The sequence below is a fragment of the Pelophylax lessonae genome (genome assembly GCF_965119305.1).
Source record: "Pelophylax lessonae genome assembly, chromosome: 13".
NCBI classification, from domain to species: domain Eukaryota; kingdom Metazoa; phylum Chordata; class Amphibia; order Anura; family Ranidae; genus Pelophylax; species Pelophylax lessonae.
This window is the reverse complement of record NC_138780.1, coordinates 2606959-2620228: the sequence shown is the minus strand read 5'-3', so window position 1 is coordinate 2620228 and position 13270 is coordinate 2606959. Positions and strand designations below refer to the sequence as shown.

Here is a 13270-nt window from a genome sequence, read left to right as displayed (position 1 = left end):
GAGGGAGGGGGCCCCTAAATTATTAGCTATGAGGGAGGGGCCCCTAAATTATTAGCTATGAGGGAGGGGGCCTCTAAATTATTAGCTATGAGGGAGGGGGCCTCTAAATTATTAGCTATGAGGGAGGGGGCCCCTAAATTATTAGCTATGAGGGAAGGGGCCCCTAAATTATTAGCTACGAGGGAGGGGGCCCCTAAATTATTAGCTACGAGGGAGGGGGCCCCTAAATTATTAGCTACGAGGGAGGGGGCCCCTAAATTATTAGCTACGAGGGAGGGGGCCCCTAAATTATTGGCTATGAGGGAGGGGGCCCCTAAATTATTAGCTACGAGGGAGGGGGCCCCTAAATTATTAGCTATGAGGGAGTGGTCCCTAAATTATTGGCTATGAGGGAGGGGGCCCCTAAATTATTAGCTATGGTTTTTAAAAGGGATGTCCAACAAGCTCATACAGGTGCGATAGTCGGTGTAGACAGACTGGATTGGTTTGGCCTCCATGTTCACACTCACCGGATCTCCCCCGGAGGCGAAAGATATCGACTGCATGTGGTGATTTGCGATGATCTGCAGGAATAAAAAAATGTTCATTAACCACTCCCCCTCTGGAAGATTTACCCCCCTTCATGACCAGGCCATTTTATTTTGTGATACGGCACAGCATGACTTTAACTGACAATTGCGCGGTCGTGCGACGCTGTACTAAAATAAAATTGAAATCCTTTTTTTCCCACAAACAGAGCTTTGGTGGTTTTTTTTGTCACCTCTGCGATTTTATTTTTTGTGCTATAAACAAAAAAAAAAAAAAAGCAACAATTTTGAAATAATAATAATATTTTTTTTTTACTTTCCGCTAAAAACTAGCCAATAAAGAAAAAAAAAAAAAAAAAAGTTAAAAATTTCTTCAATTTATTCCAAATATGTATTCTGCTGCATATTTTTGATAAAAAAAAAAAAAAAAAAAGAAAATATCCCCAAAAAAATGTATATTAATTAATTTGCAGAAAGGTTCTAGCATCTGCAAACTATGGGATATATCCCGGAATTTCTATTTTATACTGGTAATGGTGATTTATAGCGGGACTGCGAAAATGTGTCGGAGAAATTGGACGCTTTGTGGGAACCGGTGACATTATTACAGCGATCAGAGGTAACAATATGCACTGTCACTGTACTAATCACACTGGCTGGGAAGGGGTTAACCACTTCAGCTCCGAACCAGGCCATTTTTTGCGATTCGGCGCTGCGTTACTTTAACTGACAATTGCGCGGTTGTGTGACACTGCACCCAAATAAACTTGATGCCCTCCCCCCCCCCCCCCCCCCCCCACAAACAGCTTTCTTATTTTTTTGTGCTATAAAACAAATAAATGACCGACAATTTTGCAAAAAAAAAAAAAAAAAATTATATATATTTTTTTTAATTTCTGCTATAAATATCAATAAAAAAATAATTATTATAAACAACAAACGGCCGACAATTTTGAAAATAAAAATATATATATTTTTACTTTCTGCTATACAACATTCAATAAAAAAAAAAAAAAAAATCAAAATTTAGGCCGTAATGTATTCTGCTACATCTTTTTGGTAAAAAAAACCCCAATAAGCGTATATTGATTGATTGATCGATTGATTGATTGATTGGAAAGTTGTGACGTCTGCAAACTATGGGAATATATCCTGGAATTTGTATTTATTTATTATACTGGTAATGGCGGTGATCAGCGACTTCTAGCGGGACTGCGATATTGCGGCAGGAAATCTGACACTGAGTGACACCAATACAGTCATCAGCAGGGCAGCCATCAGACATTGTGGGCCCCTTACACAGCTTTAGGTCGGGGCCCCTCCGGGTATGACAACCAATATTCCCCAGGGCCCGCCCCCTGGCCATCCCACAGAATCCGCCCACTGCCCATCCCACCGAGTCCTTCAGTGCACCCACTTCTATTTCCACACTCGCAACCTAATATATGAAAATGAATCCAATCCAGCAAAGAGACATCCCAATCCAGCAAAGAGACGGCCACAAATATTCAGCAAAGAGACATCCCAATCCAGCAAAGAGACGGCCACAAATATTCAGCAAAGAGACATCCCAATCCAGCAAAGAGACAGCCACAAATATTCAGCAAAGAGACATCCCAATCCAGCAAAGAGACGGCCACAAATATTCAGCAAAGAGACATCCCAATCCAGCAAAGAGACGGCCACAAATATTCAGTAAAGAGAGACATCTCAATCCAGCAAAGAGACATCCCCATATATATCAGAGACATCCCAATCCAGCAAAGAGACATCCCAATCCAGCAAAGAGACATCCCCATATATATGTATCAGAGACATCCCCATATATCCAAAGAGACACCCCAATCCAGCAAAGAGACGGCCACAAATATTCAGCAAAGAGACATCCCAATCCAGCAAAGAGACGGCCACAAATATTCAGCAAAGAGACATCCCAATCCAGCAAAGAGACGGCCACAAATATTCAGTAAAGAGAGACATCTCAATCCAGCAAAGAGACATCCCCATATATCCAGCAAAGAGACACCCCAATCAAACAAACAGCCAGCCCATAATATACAAAGAGACATCCCAATCCAGCAAAGAGACGGCCCCAAATATTCAGCAAAGAGACCTCCCAATCCAGCAAAGAGACATCCCCATATATATTTATCAGAGACAGCCCCAAATATTCAGAGATATCCCAATCCAGCAAAGAGACGGCCCCAAATATTCAGTAAAGAGACACCCAATCCAGCAAAGAGACATCCCAATCCAGCAAAGAAAGTGGCCCCTCAGAATCCCCCGTCAGTGCTAGAAATGTGCACTGTCACTGTACAGATGAGACCGGCAGGGAAGGGGAGAACATCAGAGGGTTAAATGTGTGCCTAGCCGGTGTTTAGTGTAGTGGGGGAGGAGGATCCATGCCTTCCCTACTGACCAATCCCCATTCTGCCTGTGTACCAATCAGCGGGGGCTGGAGGACATCACAACCACGGGACGCGCTGATTGGCTCCCGCTGTGTCCAATCACAGCTGGCGGCGGTGTGCAGTGCGGGATCCTTTCCTGGTCCAAACTCCCCTCCCCCTCCAAACCATCAACATGGCGACATTTTTATGACCTTATTGTGGACCCGATGACATCATCACTGGGCCTCTGTGCTTCTCTATGCAGTGCAGGCAGATCATGGCTGGTGGGAGGAGCCTGTATACATTATTTTATACCCGATGACATCATCACTGGGTCTCTGTGCTTCTCTATGCAGTGCAGGCAGATCATGGCTGGTGGGAGGAGCTGAAAATTGGCATAACTCCTCCCCAGAGCCCTGACACAAGCAGGGGGAGGAGTTATGCAAATATGAAAAGGCCTAGATGGGTGTGTGTCAGTCTGGAGGAGTGGCAGAAGGGGAGGAAAGGGTTGGATGATGTTGGGAGACTCACCTGCTTGCAGTCAGAAGCCATGAGGTTGAGGCTGCTGGTGGATACGGTGAGGGTGATGGGCATCCCGGCAAACTTCAGGTTACATTTCCCCAGGATGGAGTTGAGGGCGCGGCCTCCCGTCTGTGAGACACAAATCAGACCAATCAATAGAGACTCAGCTTTCCCATCCCCCCTCCATTATCAGCAACCAATATTGATTGGTCACTCATCCGCTGCGCTGCCTGCGGGGATTAACCCCCTCAGCTCCCAACAAAGGAGGTCGTCCTCTTCCTGGAGGTCACTCCGCCCACAACTGAGAAATCACAGCTTAGTGGATGATCACCGTTCTCTAATTATTGTGAATCCCACCCACTTTCTGATAGCTCCGCCCCTATCTACTGCATTAAAGTTGAAACCCCCTGGTGTTTTTTTTACTGCAGTGGGCGGGGTCTTAGCTGACAAAGGCAAAAAAAAAAAATGGCTTGATGGGTGGGTGTCAAGCTGGAGGAGTGGGCGGTCCTAGGCAGGTTGTATTTGCATAGGTAACGCCCACAATGTGATGCTGAGCCTCTATGACTGACAGAACTGATGAAAGGGGTGGGGCCAGTGACAGACTGGGGAAAATGAGTGGGCGGTCCTAGGCAGGTTGTATTTGCATAGGTAACGCCCACAATATGATACTAAGCTTCAATGACTGACAGAACTAATGAAAGGGGCGGGGCCAGGGACAGACTCGGAAAAATGAGTGGGAGGTCCTAGGCAGGTTGTATTTGTATAGGTAACGCCCACAATGTGATGCTGAGCCTCCATGATTGACAGAACTTATTAGAGGGGCGGGGTTAGAGAAATCAGACTGGGGAAGCAAGGGCTAAATAAGGAGTGGGCGGTCCTAGGCAGGCTGTATTTGCATAGGCAACGCCCACAATGTGATGCTGAGCCTCCATGACAGAAATCCAATTATTGGAAGGGGCGGGGCCAGGGACAGTTCCTCCAGCCAGGAATTGGGGCGGGGCTTTATCTGACTTGCTGCAGCCTCTAATGCATGTTGTGAGAAGCTTGCAGTGTGCAGTAAAATCAGAAGGAGGTGTGTCAGTCAAAGGGGAGGAGCCATTACAATCGGATGATGGAGGTAGGATTTCAGTCCAGGGGGAGGAGTCGGTACACCCAGGGGGAGGATTTCAGTCCAGGGGGAGGAGCCTGTACACCCGGAGGATGGAGGGAGGATTTCAGTCCAGGGGGAGGAGCCTGTACACCCAGAGGATGGAGGGAGGATTTCAGTCCAGGGGGAGGAGTCTGTACACCCAGAGGATGGAGGGAGGATTTCAGTCCAGGGGGAGGAGCCTGTACACCCGGAGGAAGGAGGGAGGATTTCAGTCCAGGGGGAGGAGTCTGTACACCCAGAGGATGGAGGGAGGATTTCAGTCCAGGGGGAGGAGCCTGTACACCCGGAGGAAGGAGGGAGGATTTCAGTCCAGGGGGAGGAGCCGGTACACACAGAGGATGGAGGGAGGATTTCAGTCCAGGGGGAGGAGTCAGTACACACAGAGGATGGAGGGAGGATTTCAGTCCAGGGGGAGGAGTCAGTACACACAGAGGATGGAGGGAGGATTTCAGTCCAGGGGGAGGAGTCAGTACACACAGAGGATGGAGGGAGGATTTCAGTCCAGGGGGAGGAGTCTGTACACCCGGAGGATGGAAGGAGGATTTCAGTCCAGGGGGAGGAGCCTGTACACCCGGAGAAAGGATTTCAGTCCAGGGGGAGGAGCCTGTAAACCCAGGGGGAAGATTTCAGTCAAGGGGGAGGAACCTGTACACCCAGGGGGAAGATTTCAGTCCAGGGGGAGGAGTCGGTACACCCGAAGGATGGAGGGAAGATTTCAGTCCAGGGGGAGGAGCCTGTACACCTGGAGGAAGGATTACAGTCCAGGGGGAGGAGCCTGTACACCCGGAGGGAGGATTTCAATCCAGGGGGAGGAACCTGTACACCTGGGGGAGGGGATTTCAGTCCAGGGGGAGGAGCCTGTACACCTGGAGGATGGAGGGAGGAGCCTGTATACCCGGAGGATGGAGGGAGGATTTCAGTCCAGGGGGAGGAGCCTGTACACCCGGAGGATGGAGGGAGGATTTCAGTCCAGGGGGAGGAGCCTGTACACCCGGAGGATAGAGGGAGGATTTCAGTCCAGGGGGAGGAGCCTGTACACCTGGGGGAGGGGATTTCAGTCCAGGGGGGAGGAGCCTGTACACCCGGAGGATGGAGGGAGGATTTCAGTCCAGGGGGAGTAGTCGGTACATTCGGAGGATGGAGGGAGGATTTCAGTCCAGGGGGGAGGAGCCGGTACACCCGGAGGATGGAGGGAGGATTTCAGTCCAGGGGGAGGAGCCTGTACACCCGGAGGACAGAGGGAGGATTTCAGTCCAGGGGGAGGAGCCTGTACACCTGGGGGAGGGGATTTCAGTCCAGGGGGGAGGAGCCTGTACACCCGGAGGATGGAGGGAGGATTTCAATCCAGGGGGAGTAGTCGGTACATTCGGAGGATGGAGGGAGGATTTCAGTCCAGGGGGAGGAGCCGGTACACCCGGAGGATGGAGGGAGGATTTCAGTCCAGGGGGAGTAGTCGGTACATTCGGAGGATGGAGGGAGGATTTCAGTCCAGGGGGAGGAGTCGGTACACCCGGAGGATGGAGGGAGGATTTCAGTCCAGGGGGAGGAGCCGGTACACCCGGAGGATGGAGGGAGGATTTCAGTCCAGGGGGAGGAGTCGGTACACCCGGAGGATGGAGGGAGGATTTCAGTCCAGGGGGAGGAGTCGGTACACCCGGAGGATGGAGGGAGGATTTCAGTCCAGGGGGAGGAGCCAGTACACCCGGAGGATGGAGGGAGGATTTCAGTCCAGGGGGAGGAGTCGGTACACCCGGAGGATGGAGGGAGGATTTCAGTCCAGGGGGAGGAGCCTGTACACCCGGAGGATGGAGGTCAGTTTTTATAAAAGATGTTCTCCCTTACTCCCCAGGGGAGGGGCAGAGATAAAACCCCGCCCTCAGGTAGGAAAACACGCCATGAAACATACCGGGGGAGGGGGGGCACTCACCTTCCTCCTCCGCAGAGCCCCCTTGGCCCCGGGGACGGCATCGCACACCAGGCTGATGGCTTCTCTGTAGAGGAGAGGAGAGGGGGACACCGGTCAGTCACACAGGACAATTGTAGGGTTAGAAGTCATCTCCATAACATCGGGGAGGGGGGTGTTCTGTAGTCCTGTCTCAGGGTTACAACGCTGCTCTTCCATAGATATGGGGGTTGTCACACTAGAAAAAAACTACAAAACACCTCCACCTCTCAACATATGGGGAGGTGTTCTGTAGTCCAGCCCTAGGGTGACAGCGCTGCCCTTCCATAGGTAATGTACAGGGAATGAGAACCTCCCAACAGGTTATGGAAATGAGGAGAGATGGAGGTGTTCTGTAGTCTTGTCCTAGGGTGACAACGCTCATTCAATGCACCTGGGACAAAACTACAGAACACCTCCACCTCTCCATGACATTACGGGAGGTGTTCTGTAGTCCTATCCCAGGGTGACAAAATTGCTCTTCCATAGATTTGGGCATTGCCAAACTTGGATAAGACTACAAAACACCTCCACCTCTCCATGACCTATTGGGAGGTGTTCTGCCGTTCCATAGATATACAGGGAATGAGCACAATGTCCTAATGGAGGAAATGAAGAGAAGCGGAGGTGTTTTGTAGTGTTGTCCTCATGTGACACTCAATGTACCGTATCTTTGGAAGAGCAGTGCGGTCACCCTGTGACAAGACTACAAAACACCTCCACCTCTCCTCATCTCCATAACAAAGGGGGGAGGTATTCTGTAGTCCTACTTTAGGGTGACAACGCTGCGGTTCTATAGATACAGTATACAGTGAATGAACGCTGTCACCCTAGGATGGGACTACAGGACACCTCCACCTCATCACCATAGCATAGGGGGAGATATTCTGTAGTCTTCTCTTAGGGTGACATCAGCGTTGTCACCCTACAGTGGAACTACAGAATACCCCCCACGCTATGGTAATGAGAGGTGGAGGTGTTCTGTAGTCCCATCCTAGGGTGACAATGTTTGTTCTCTGTACTGCATCTATGAGACAGCAGCGTTGTCACCCTATGGTAGGACTACAGAATAACCACCCAATGCTATGGAGATAAAAGGTGGAGGTGTTCTGTAGTCTGATGCCAGGATGACAATGTTCATTCACTGCACTGTATTTATAGAACAGCAGCATTGCCACCCTAGGACTACAGAACACTCCCCCCATGCTATGGAGATGAGAGGTGGAGGTGTTCTGTAGTCTCACCCCGGGGTAACAATGCTGATGTTCTATAGATACAGTGCAGTGAATTAAACATGTCCTAGACTACAGAACACCCCCTCATCATCTTCTCTCCATAACATATGGGAAGGTGTTCTGTAGTTCTGTCCCAAGGTGACAATGCCCGCCCCTTTATTGTATTCACTGGGAGATCAGTGTTGTCACCCTAGGACGGGACTACAGGACACATCCACCTCTCCACACATACACTGAGTAGGAGGTGTTCTGTAGCCCAGTCTGAGGGTGACAACGCTCGCTCACTGTGCTGTATCTATGGATAGAACTACAGAACACCATCAATGGGGAGGTTGTACTGAGCTCCAATATATACACACGGGGGACCTCCCTTCCCTGTCATGTGACCACATCATACGGCCACACCCCCACACCACATCATGCGGCCACACCCCCACACCACATCATACAGCCACACCCCCACACACGGCCACACCCCCACACCACATCATACGGCCACACCCCCACACCTCCTACCTTGTGACTTGTGTCCTGGTATTGAAGTCCAGAGCCCTCATAGACTGCAGGACCTCCACACAGCCCATATACTGCAATACAGGAAGAGAGACGTCCAATGAGAGAGGAGGAGGAGGAGTGACACAGGAAGAGAGACGTCCAATGAGAGAGGAGGAGGAGGAGTGACACAGGAAGACAATTCTCTATGGTTAAGGTTTTTTTTTTTTTAAGTTGATGGCTGCCCTGGACTGACCTGCTCAATAGAGGGTCTGTGGGTGGGTGGTAGGTGAGAGAGGGTCTGTGGGTGGGTGGTAGGTGAGAGAGGGTCTGTGGGTGGGTGGAAGGTGAGAGAGGGTCTGTGGGTGGGTGGTAGGTGAGAGAGGGTCTGTGGGTGGGTGGTAGGTGAGAGAGGGTCTGTGGGTGGGTGAGAGAGGGTCTGTGGGTGGGTGGGTGAGAGAGAGTCTGTGGGTGGGTGGTAGGTGAGAGAGGGTCTGTGGGTGGGTGGAAGGTGAGAGAGGGTCTGTGGGTGGAAGGTGAGAGAGGGTCTGTGGGTGGGTGGAAGGTGAGAGAGGGTCTGTGGGTGGGTGGAAGGTGAGAGAGGGTCTGTGGGTGGGTGGAAGGTGAGAGAGGGTCTGTGGGTGGGTGGAAGGTGAGAGAGGGTCTGTGGGTGGGTGGAAGGTGAGAGAGGGTCTGTGGGTGGGTGGAAGGTGAGAGAGGGTCTGTGGGTGGGTGGTAGGTGAGAGAGGGTCTGTGGGTGGGTAGTAGGTGAGAGAGGGTCTGTGGGTGGAAGGTGAGAGAGGGTCTGTGGGTGGGTGGAAGGTGAGAGAGGGTCTGTGGGTGGGTGGAAGGTGAGAGAGGGTCTGTGGGTGGGTGGAAGGTGAGAGAGGGTCTGTGGGTGGGTGGAAGGTGAGAGAGGGTCTGTGGGTGGGTGGAAGGTGAGAGAGGGTCTGTGGGTGGGTGGAAGGTGAGAGAGGGTCTGTGGGTGGGTGGAAGGTGAGAGAGGGTCTGTGGGTGGGTGGAAGGTGAGAGAGGGTCTGTGGGTGGGTGGAAGGTGAGAGAGGGTCTGTGGGTGGGTGGAAGGTGAGAGAGGGTCTGTGGGTGGGTGGAAGGTGAGAGAGGGTCTGTGGGTGGGTGGAAGGTGAGAGAGGGTCTGTGGGTGGGTGGAAGGTGAGAGAGGGTCTGTGGGTGGGTGGAAGGTGAGAGAGGGTCTGTGGGTGGGTGGTAGGTGAGAGAGGGTCTGTGGGTGGGTAGTAGGTGAGAGAGGGTCTGTGGGTGGGTGGTAGGTGAGAGAGGGTCTGTGGGTGGAAGGTGAGAGAGGGTCTGTGGGTGGGTGGAAGGTGAGAGAGGGTCTGTGGGTGGGTGGAAGGTGAGAGAGGGTCTGTGGGTGGGTGGTAGGTGAGAGAGAGTCTGTGGGTGGGTGGAAGGTGAGAGAGGGTCTGTGGGTGGGTGGAAGGTGAGAGAGGGTCTGTGGGTGGGTGGAAGGTGAGAGAGGGTCTGTGGGTGGGTGGAAGGTGAGAGAGGGTCTGTGGGTGGGTGGAAGGTGAGAGAGGGTCTGTGGGTGGGTGGTAGGTGAGAGAGAGTCTGTGGGTGGGTGGAAGGTGAGAGAGGGTCTGTGGGTGGGTGGAAGGTGAGAGAGGGTCTGTGGGTGGGTAGTAGGTGAGAGAGGGTCTGTGGGTGGGTGGAAGGTGAGAGAGGGTCTGTGGGTGGGTAGTAGGTGAGAGAGGGTCTGTGGGTGGGTGGAAGGTGAGAGAGGGTCTGTGGGTGGGTGGAAGGTGAGAGAGGGTCTGTGGGTGGAAGGTGAGAGAGGGTCTGTGGGTGGGTGGAAGGTGAGAGAGGGTCTGTGGGTGGGTGGAAGGTGAGAGAGGGTCTGTGGGTGGGTGGAAGGTGAGAGAGGGTCTGTGGGTGGAAGGTGAGAGAGGGTCTGTGGGTGGGTGGAAGGTGAGAGAGGGTCTGTGGGTGGGTAGTAGGTGAGAGAGGGTCTGTGGGTGGGTGGAAGGTGAGAGAGGGTCTGTGGGTGGGTGGAAGGTGAGAGAGGGTCTGTGGGTGGGTGGTAGGTGAGAGAGAGTCTGTGGGTGGGTGGAAGGTGAGAGAGGGTCTGTGGGTGGGTGGTAGGTGAGAGAGAGTCTGTGGGTGGGTGGTAGGTGAGAGAGGGTCTGTGGGTGGGTGGAAGGTGAGAGAGGGTCTGTGGGTGGGTGGAAGGTGAGAGAGGGTCTGTGGGTGGGTGGTAGGTGAGAGAGAGTCTGTGGGTGGGTGGAAGGTGAGAGAGGGTCTGTGGGTGGGTAGTAGGTGAGAGAGGGTCTGTGGGTGGGTGGAAGGTGAGAGAGGGTCTGTGGGTGGGTAGTAGGTGAGAGAGGGTCTGTGGGTGGGTGGAAGGTGAGAGAGGGTCTGTGGGTGGGTGGAAGGTGAGAGAGGGTCTGTGGGTGGGTAGTAGGTGAGAGAGGGTCTGTGGGTGGGTGGAAGGTGAGAGAGGGTCTGTGGGTGGGTAGTAGGTGAGAGAGGGTCTGTGGGTGGGTGGAAGGTGAGAGAGGGTCTGTGGGTGGGTGGAAGGTGAGAGAGGGTCTGTGGGTGGAAGGTGAGAGAGGGTCTGTGGGTGGGTGGAAGGTGAGAGAGGGTCTGTGGGTGGGTGGAAGGTGAGAGAGGGTCTGTGGGTGGGTGGAAGGTGAGAGAGGGTCTGTGGGTGGGTGGAAGGTGAGAGAGGGTCTGTGGGTGGGTGGAAGGTGAGAGAGGGTCTGTGGGTGGGTGGAAGGTGAGAGAGGGTCTGTGGGTGGGTGGTAGGTGAGAGAGAGTCTGTGGGTGGGTGGAAGGTGAGAGAGGGTCTGTGGGTGGGTAGTAGGTGAGAGAGGGTCTGTGGGTGGGTGGAAGGTGAGAGAGGGTCTGTGGGTGGGTAGTAGGTGAGAGAGGGTCTGTGGGTGGGTGGAAGGTGAGAGAGGGTCTGTGGGTGGGTGGAAGGTGAGAGAGGGTCTGTGGGTGGAAGGTGAGAGAGGGTCTGTGGGTGGGTGGAAGGTGAGAGAGGGTCTGTGGGTGGGTGGAAGGTGAGAGAGGGTCTGTGGGTGGGTGGAAGGTGAGAGAGGGTCTGTGGGTGGGTGGAAGGTGAGAGAGGGTCTGTGGGTGGGTGGAAGGTGAGAGAGGGTCTGTGGGTGGGTGGAAGGTGAGAGAGGGTCTGTGGGTGGGTGGAAGGTGAGAGAGGGTCTGTGGGTGGGTAGTAGGTGAGAGAGGGTCTGTGGGTGGGTGGAAGGTGAGAGAGGGTCTGTGGGTGGGTGGAAGGTGAGAGAGGGTCTGTGGGTGGGTGGAAGGTGAGAGAGGGTCTGTGGGTGGGTGGAAGGTGAGAGAGGGTCTGTGGGTGGGTGGAAGGTGAGAGAGGGTCTGTGGGTGGGTGGAAGGTGAGAGAGGGTCTGTGGGTGGGTAGTAGGTGAGAGAGGGTCTGTGGGTGGGTGGTGGGTGAGAGAGGGTCTGTGGGTGGGTGGAAGGTGAGAGAGGGTCTGTGAGTGGGTAGTAGGTGAGAGAGGGTCTGTGGGTGGGTAGTAGGTGAGAGAGGGTCTGTGGGTGGGTGGTGGGTGAGAGAGGGTCTGTGGGTGGGTGGAAGGTGAGAGAGGGTCTGTGGGTGGGTAGTAGGTGAGAGAGGGTCTGTGGGTGGGTAGTAGGTGAGAGAGGGTCTGTGGGTGGGTGGAAGGTGAGAGAGGGTCTGTGGGTGGGTGGAAGGTGAGGGAGGGTCTGTGGGTGGGTGGAAGGTGAGAGAGGGTCTGTGGGTGGGTGGAAGGTGAGAGAGGGTCTGTGGGTGGGTGGAAGGTGAGAGAGGGTCTGTGGGTGGAAGGTGAGAGAGGGTCTGTGGGTGGGTGGAAGGTGAGAGAGGGTCTGTGGGTGGGTGGAAGGTGAGAGAGGGTCTGTGGGTGGGTGGAAGGTGAGAGAGGGTCTGTGGGTGGGTGGAAGGTGAGAGAGGGTCTGTGGGTGGGTGGAAGGTGAGGGAGGGTCTGTGGGTGGGTGGAAGGTGAGAGAGGGTCTGTGGGTGGGTGGAAGGTGAGAGAGGGTCTGTGGGTGGGTGGTAGGTGAGAGAGGGTCTGTGGGTGGAAGGTGAGAGAGGGTCTGTGGGTGGAAGGAAGGTGAGAGAGGGTCTGTGGGTGGGTGGAAGGTGAGAGAGGGTCTGTGGGTGGGTGGTAGGTGAGAGAGGGTCTGTGGGTGGGTGAGAGAGGGTCTGTGGGTGGGTGGAAGGTGAGAGAGGGTCTGTGGGTGGGTGAGAGAGGGTCTGTGGGTGGGTGGAAGGTGAGAGAGGGTCTGTGGGTGGGTGGTAGGTGAGAGAGGGTCTGTGGGTGGGTGGAAGGTGAGAGAGGGTCTGTGGGTGGGTGAGAGAGGGTCTGTGGGTGGAAGGTGAGAGAGGGTCTGTGGGTGGGTGGAAGGTGAGAGAGGGTCTGTGGGTGGGTGGTAGGTGAGAGAGGGTCTGTGGGTGGGTGGAAGGTGAGAGAGGGTCTGTGGGTGGGTGGTAGGTGAGAGAGGGTCTGTGGGTGGGTGGAAGGTGAGAGAGGGTCTGTGGGTGGGTGGAAGGTGAGGGAGGGTCTGTGGGTGGGTGGAAGGTGAGAGAGGGTCTGTGGGTGGGTGGAAGGTGAGGGAGGGTCTGTGGGTGGGTGGAAGGTGAGAGAGGGTCTGTGGGTGGGTGGTGGGTGAGGGAGGGGCCACTTGGGGAAATTAACTCCAAATCAATCTGGCCCGACTGGATGAAAGGCAGTGGACCCTTGTTAAGGGGTCTGGGCTGCTACCCCAAGATACGGCCTAGTGGTCGCTTCCAAAGTTTCTAGAGGTAGTCGGTAGTTTCTAGCGGCAGTCGGTAGTTTCTAGCGGCAGTCGGCAGTTTCTAGCGGCAGTCGGCAGTTTCTAGCGGCAGTCGGCAGTTTCTAGCGGCAGTCGGCAGTTTCTAGCGGCAGTCGGCAGTTTCTAGCGGCAGTCGGCAGTTTCTAGCGGCAGTCGGCAGTTTCTGGAGGCAGTCGGCAGTTTCTGGAGGCAGTCGGCAGTTTCTGGAGGAA

General features: G+C 54.1%; 1 protein-coding gene across 3 annotated transcripts in view; it reads right to left on the bottom strand.

Moving 5' to 3' along the window:
* The window catches only part of SHC1 (SHC adaptor protein 1), a 47417-nt gene that overhangs the window by 10844 nt on the left and 23303 nt on the right, over positions 1 to 13270 (bottom strand). For all 3 annotated transcript variants that reach the window (XM_082275148.1, XM_082275149.1, XM_082275147.1), the window contains 4 exons: positions 8280 to 8350; positions 6514 to 6577; positions 3446 to 3565; positions 510 to 563 (listed from right to left, as the gene is read on the bottom strand). In XM_082275148.1, coding sequence (XP_082131274.1) covers positions 510 to 563; positions 3446 to 3565; positions 6514 to 6577; positions 8280 to 8350 — 309 coding nt within the window. The remainder of the gene's footprint in view (positions 1 to 509; positions 564 to 3445; positions 3566 to 6513; positions 6578 to 8279; positions 8351 to 13270) is intronic.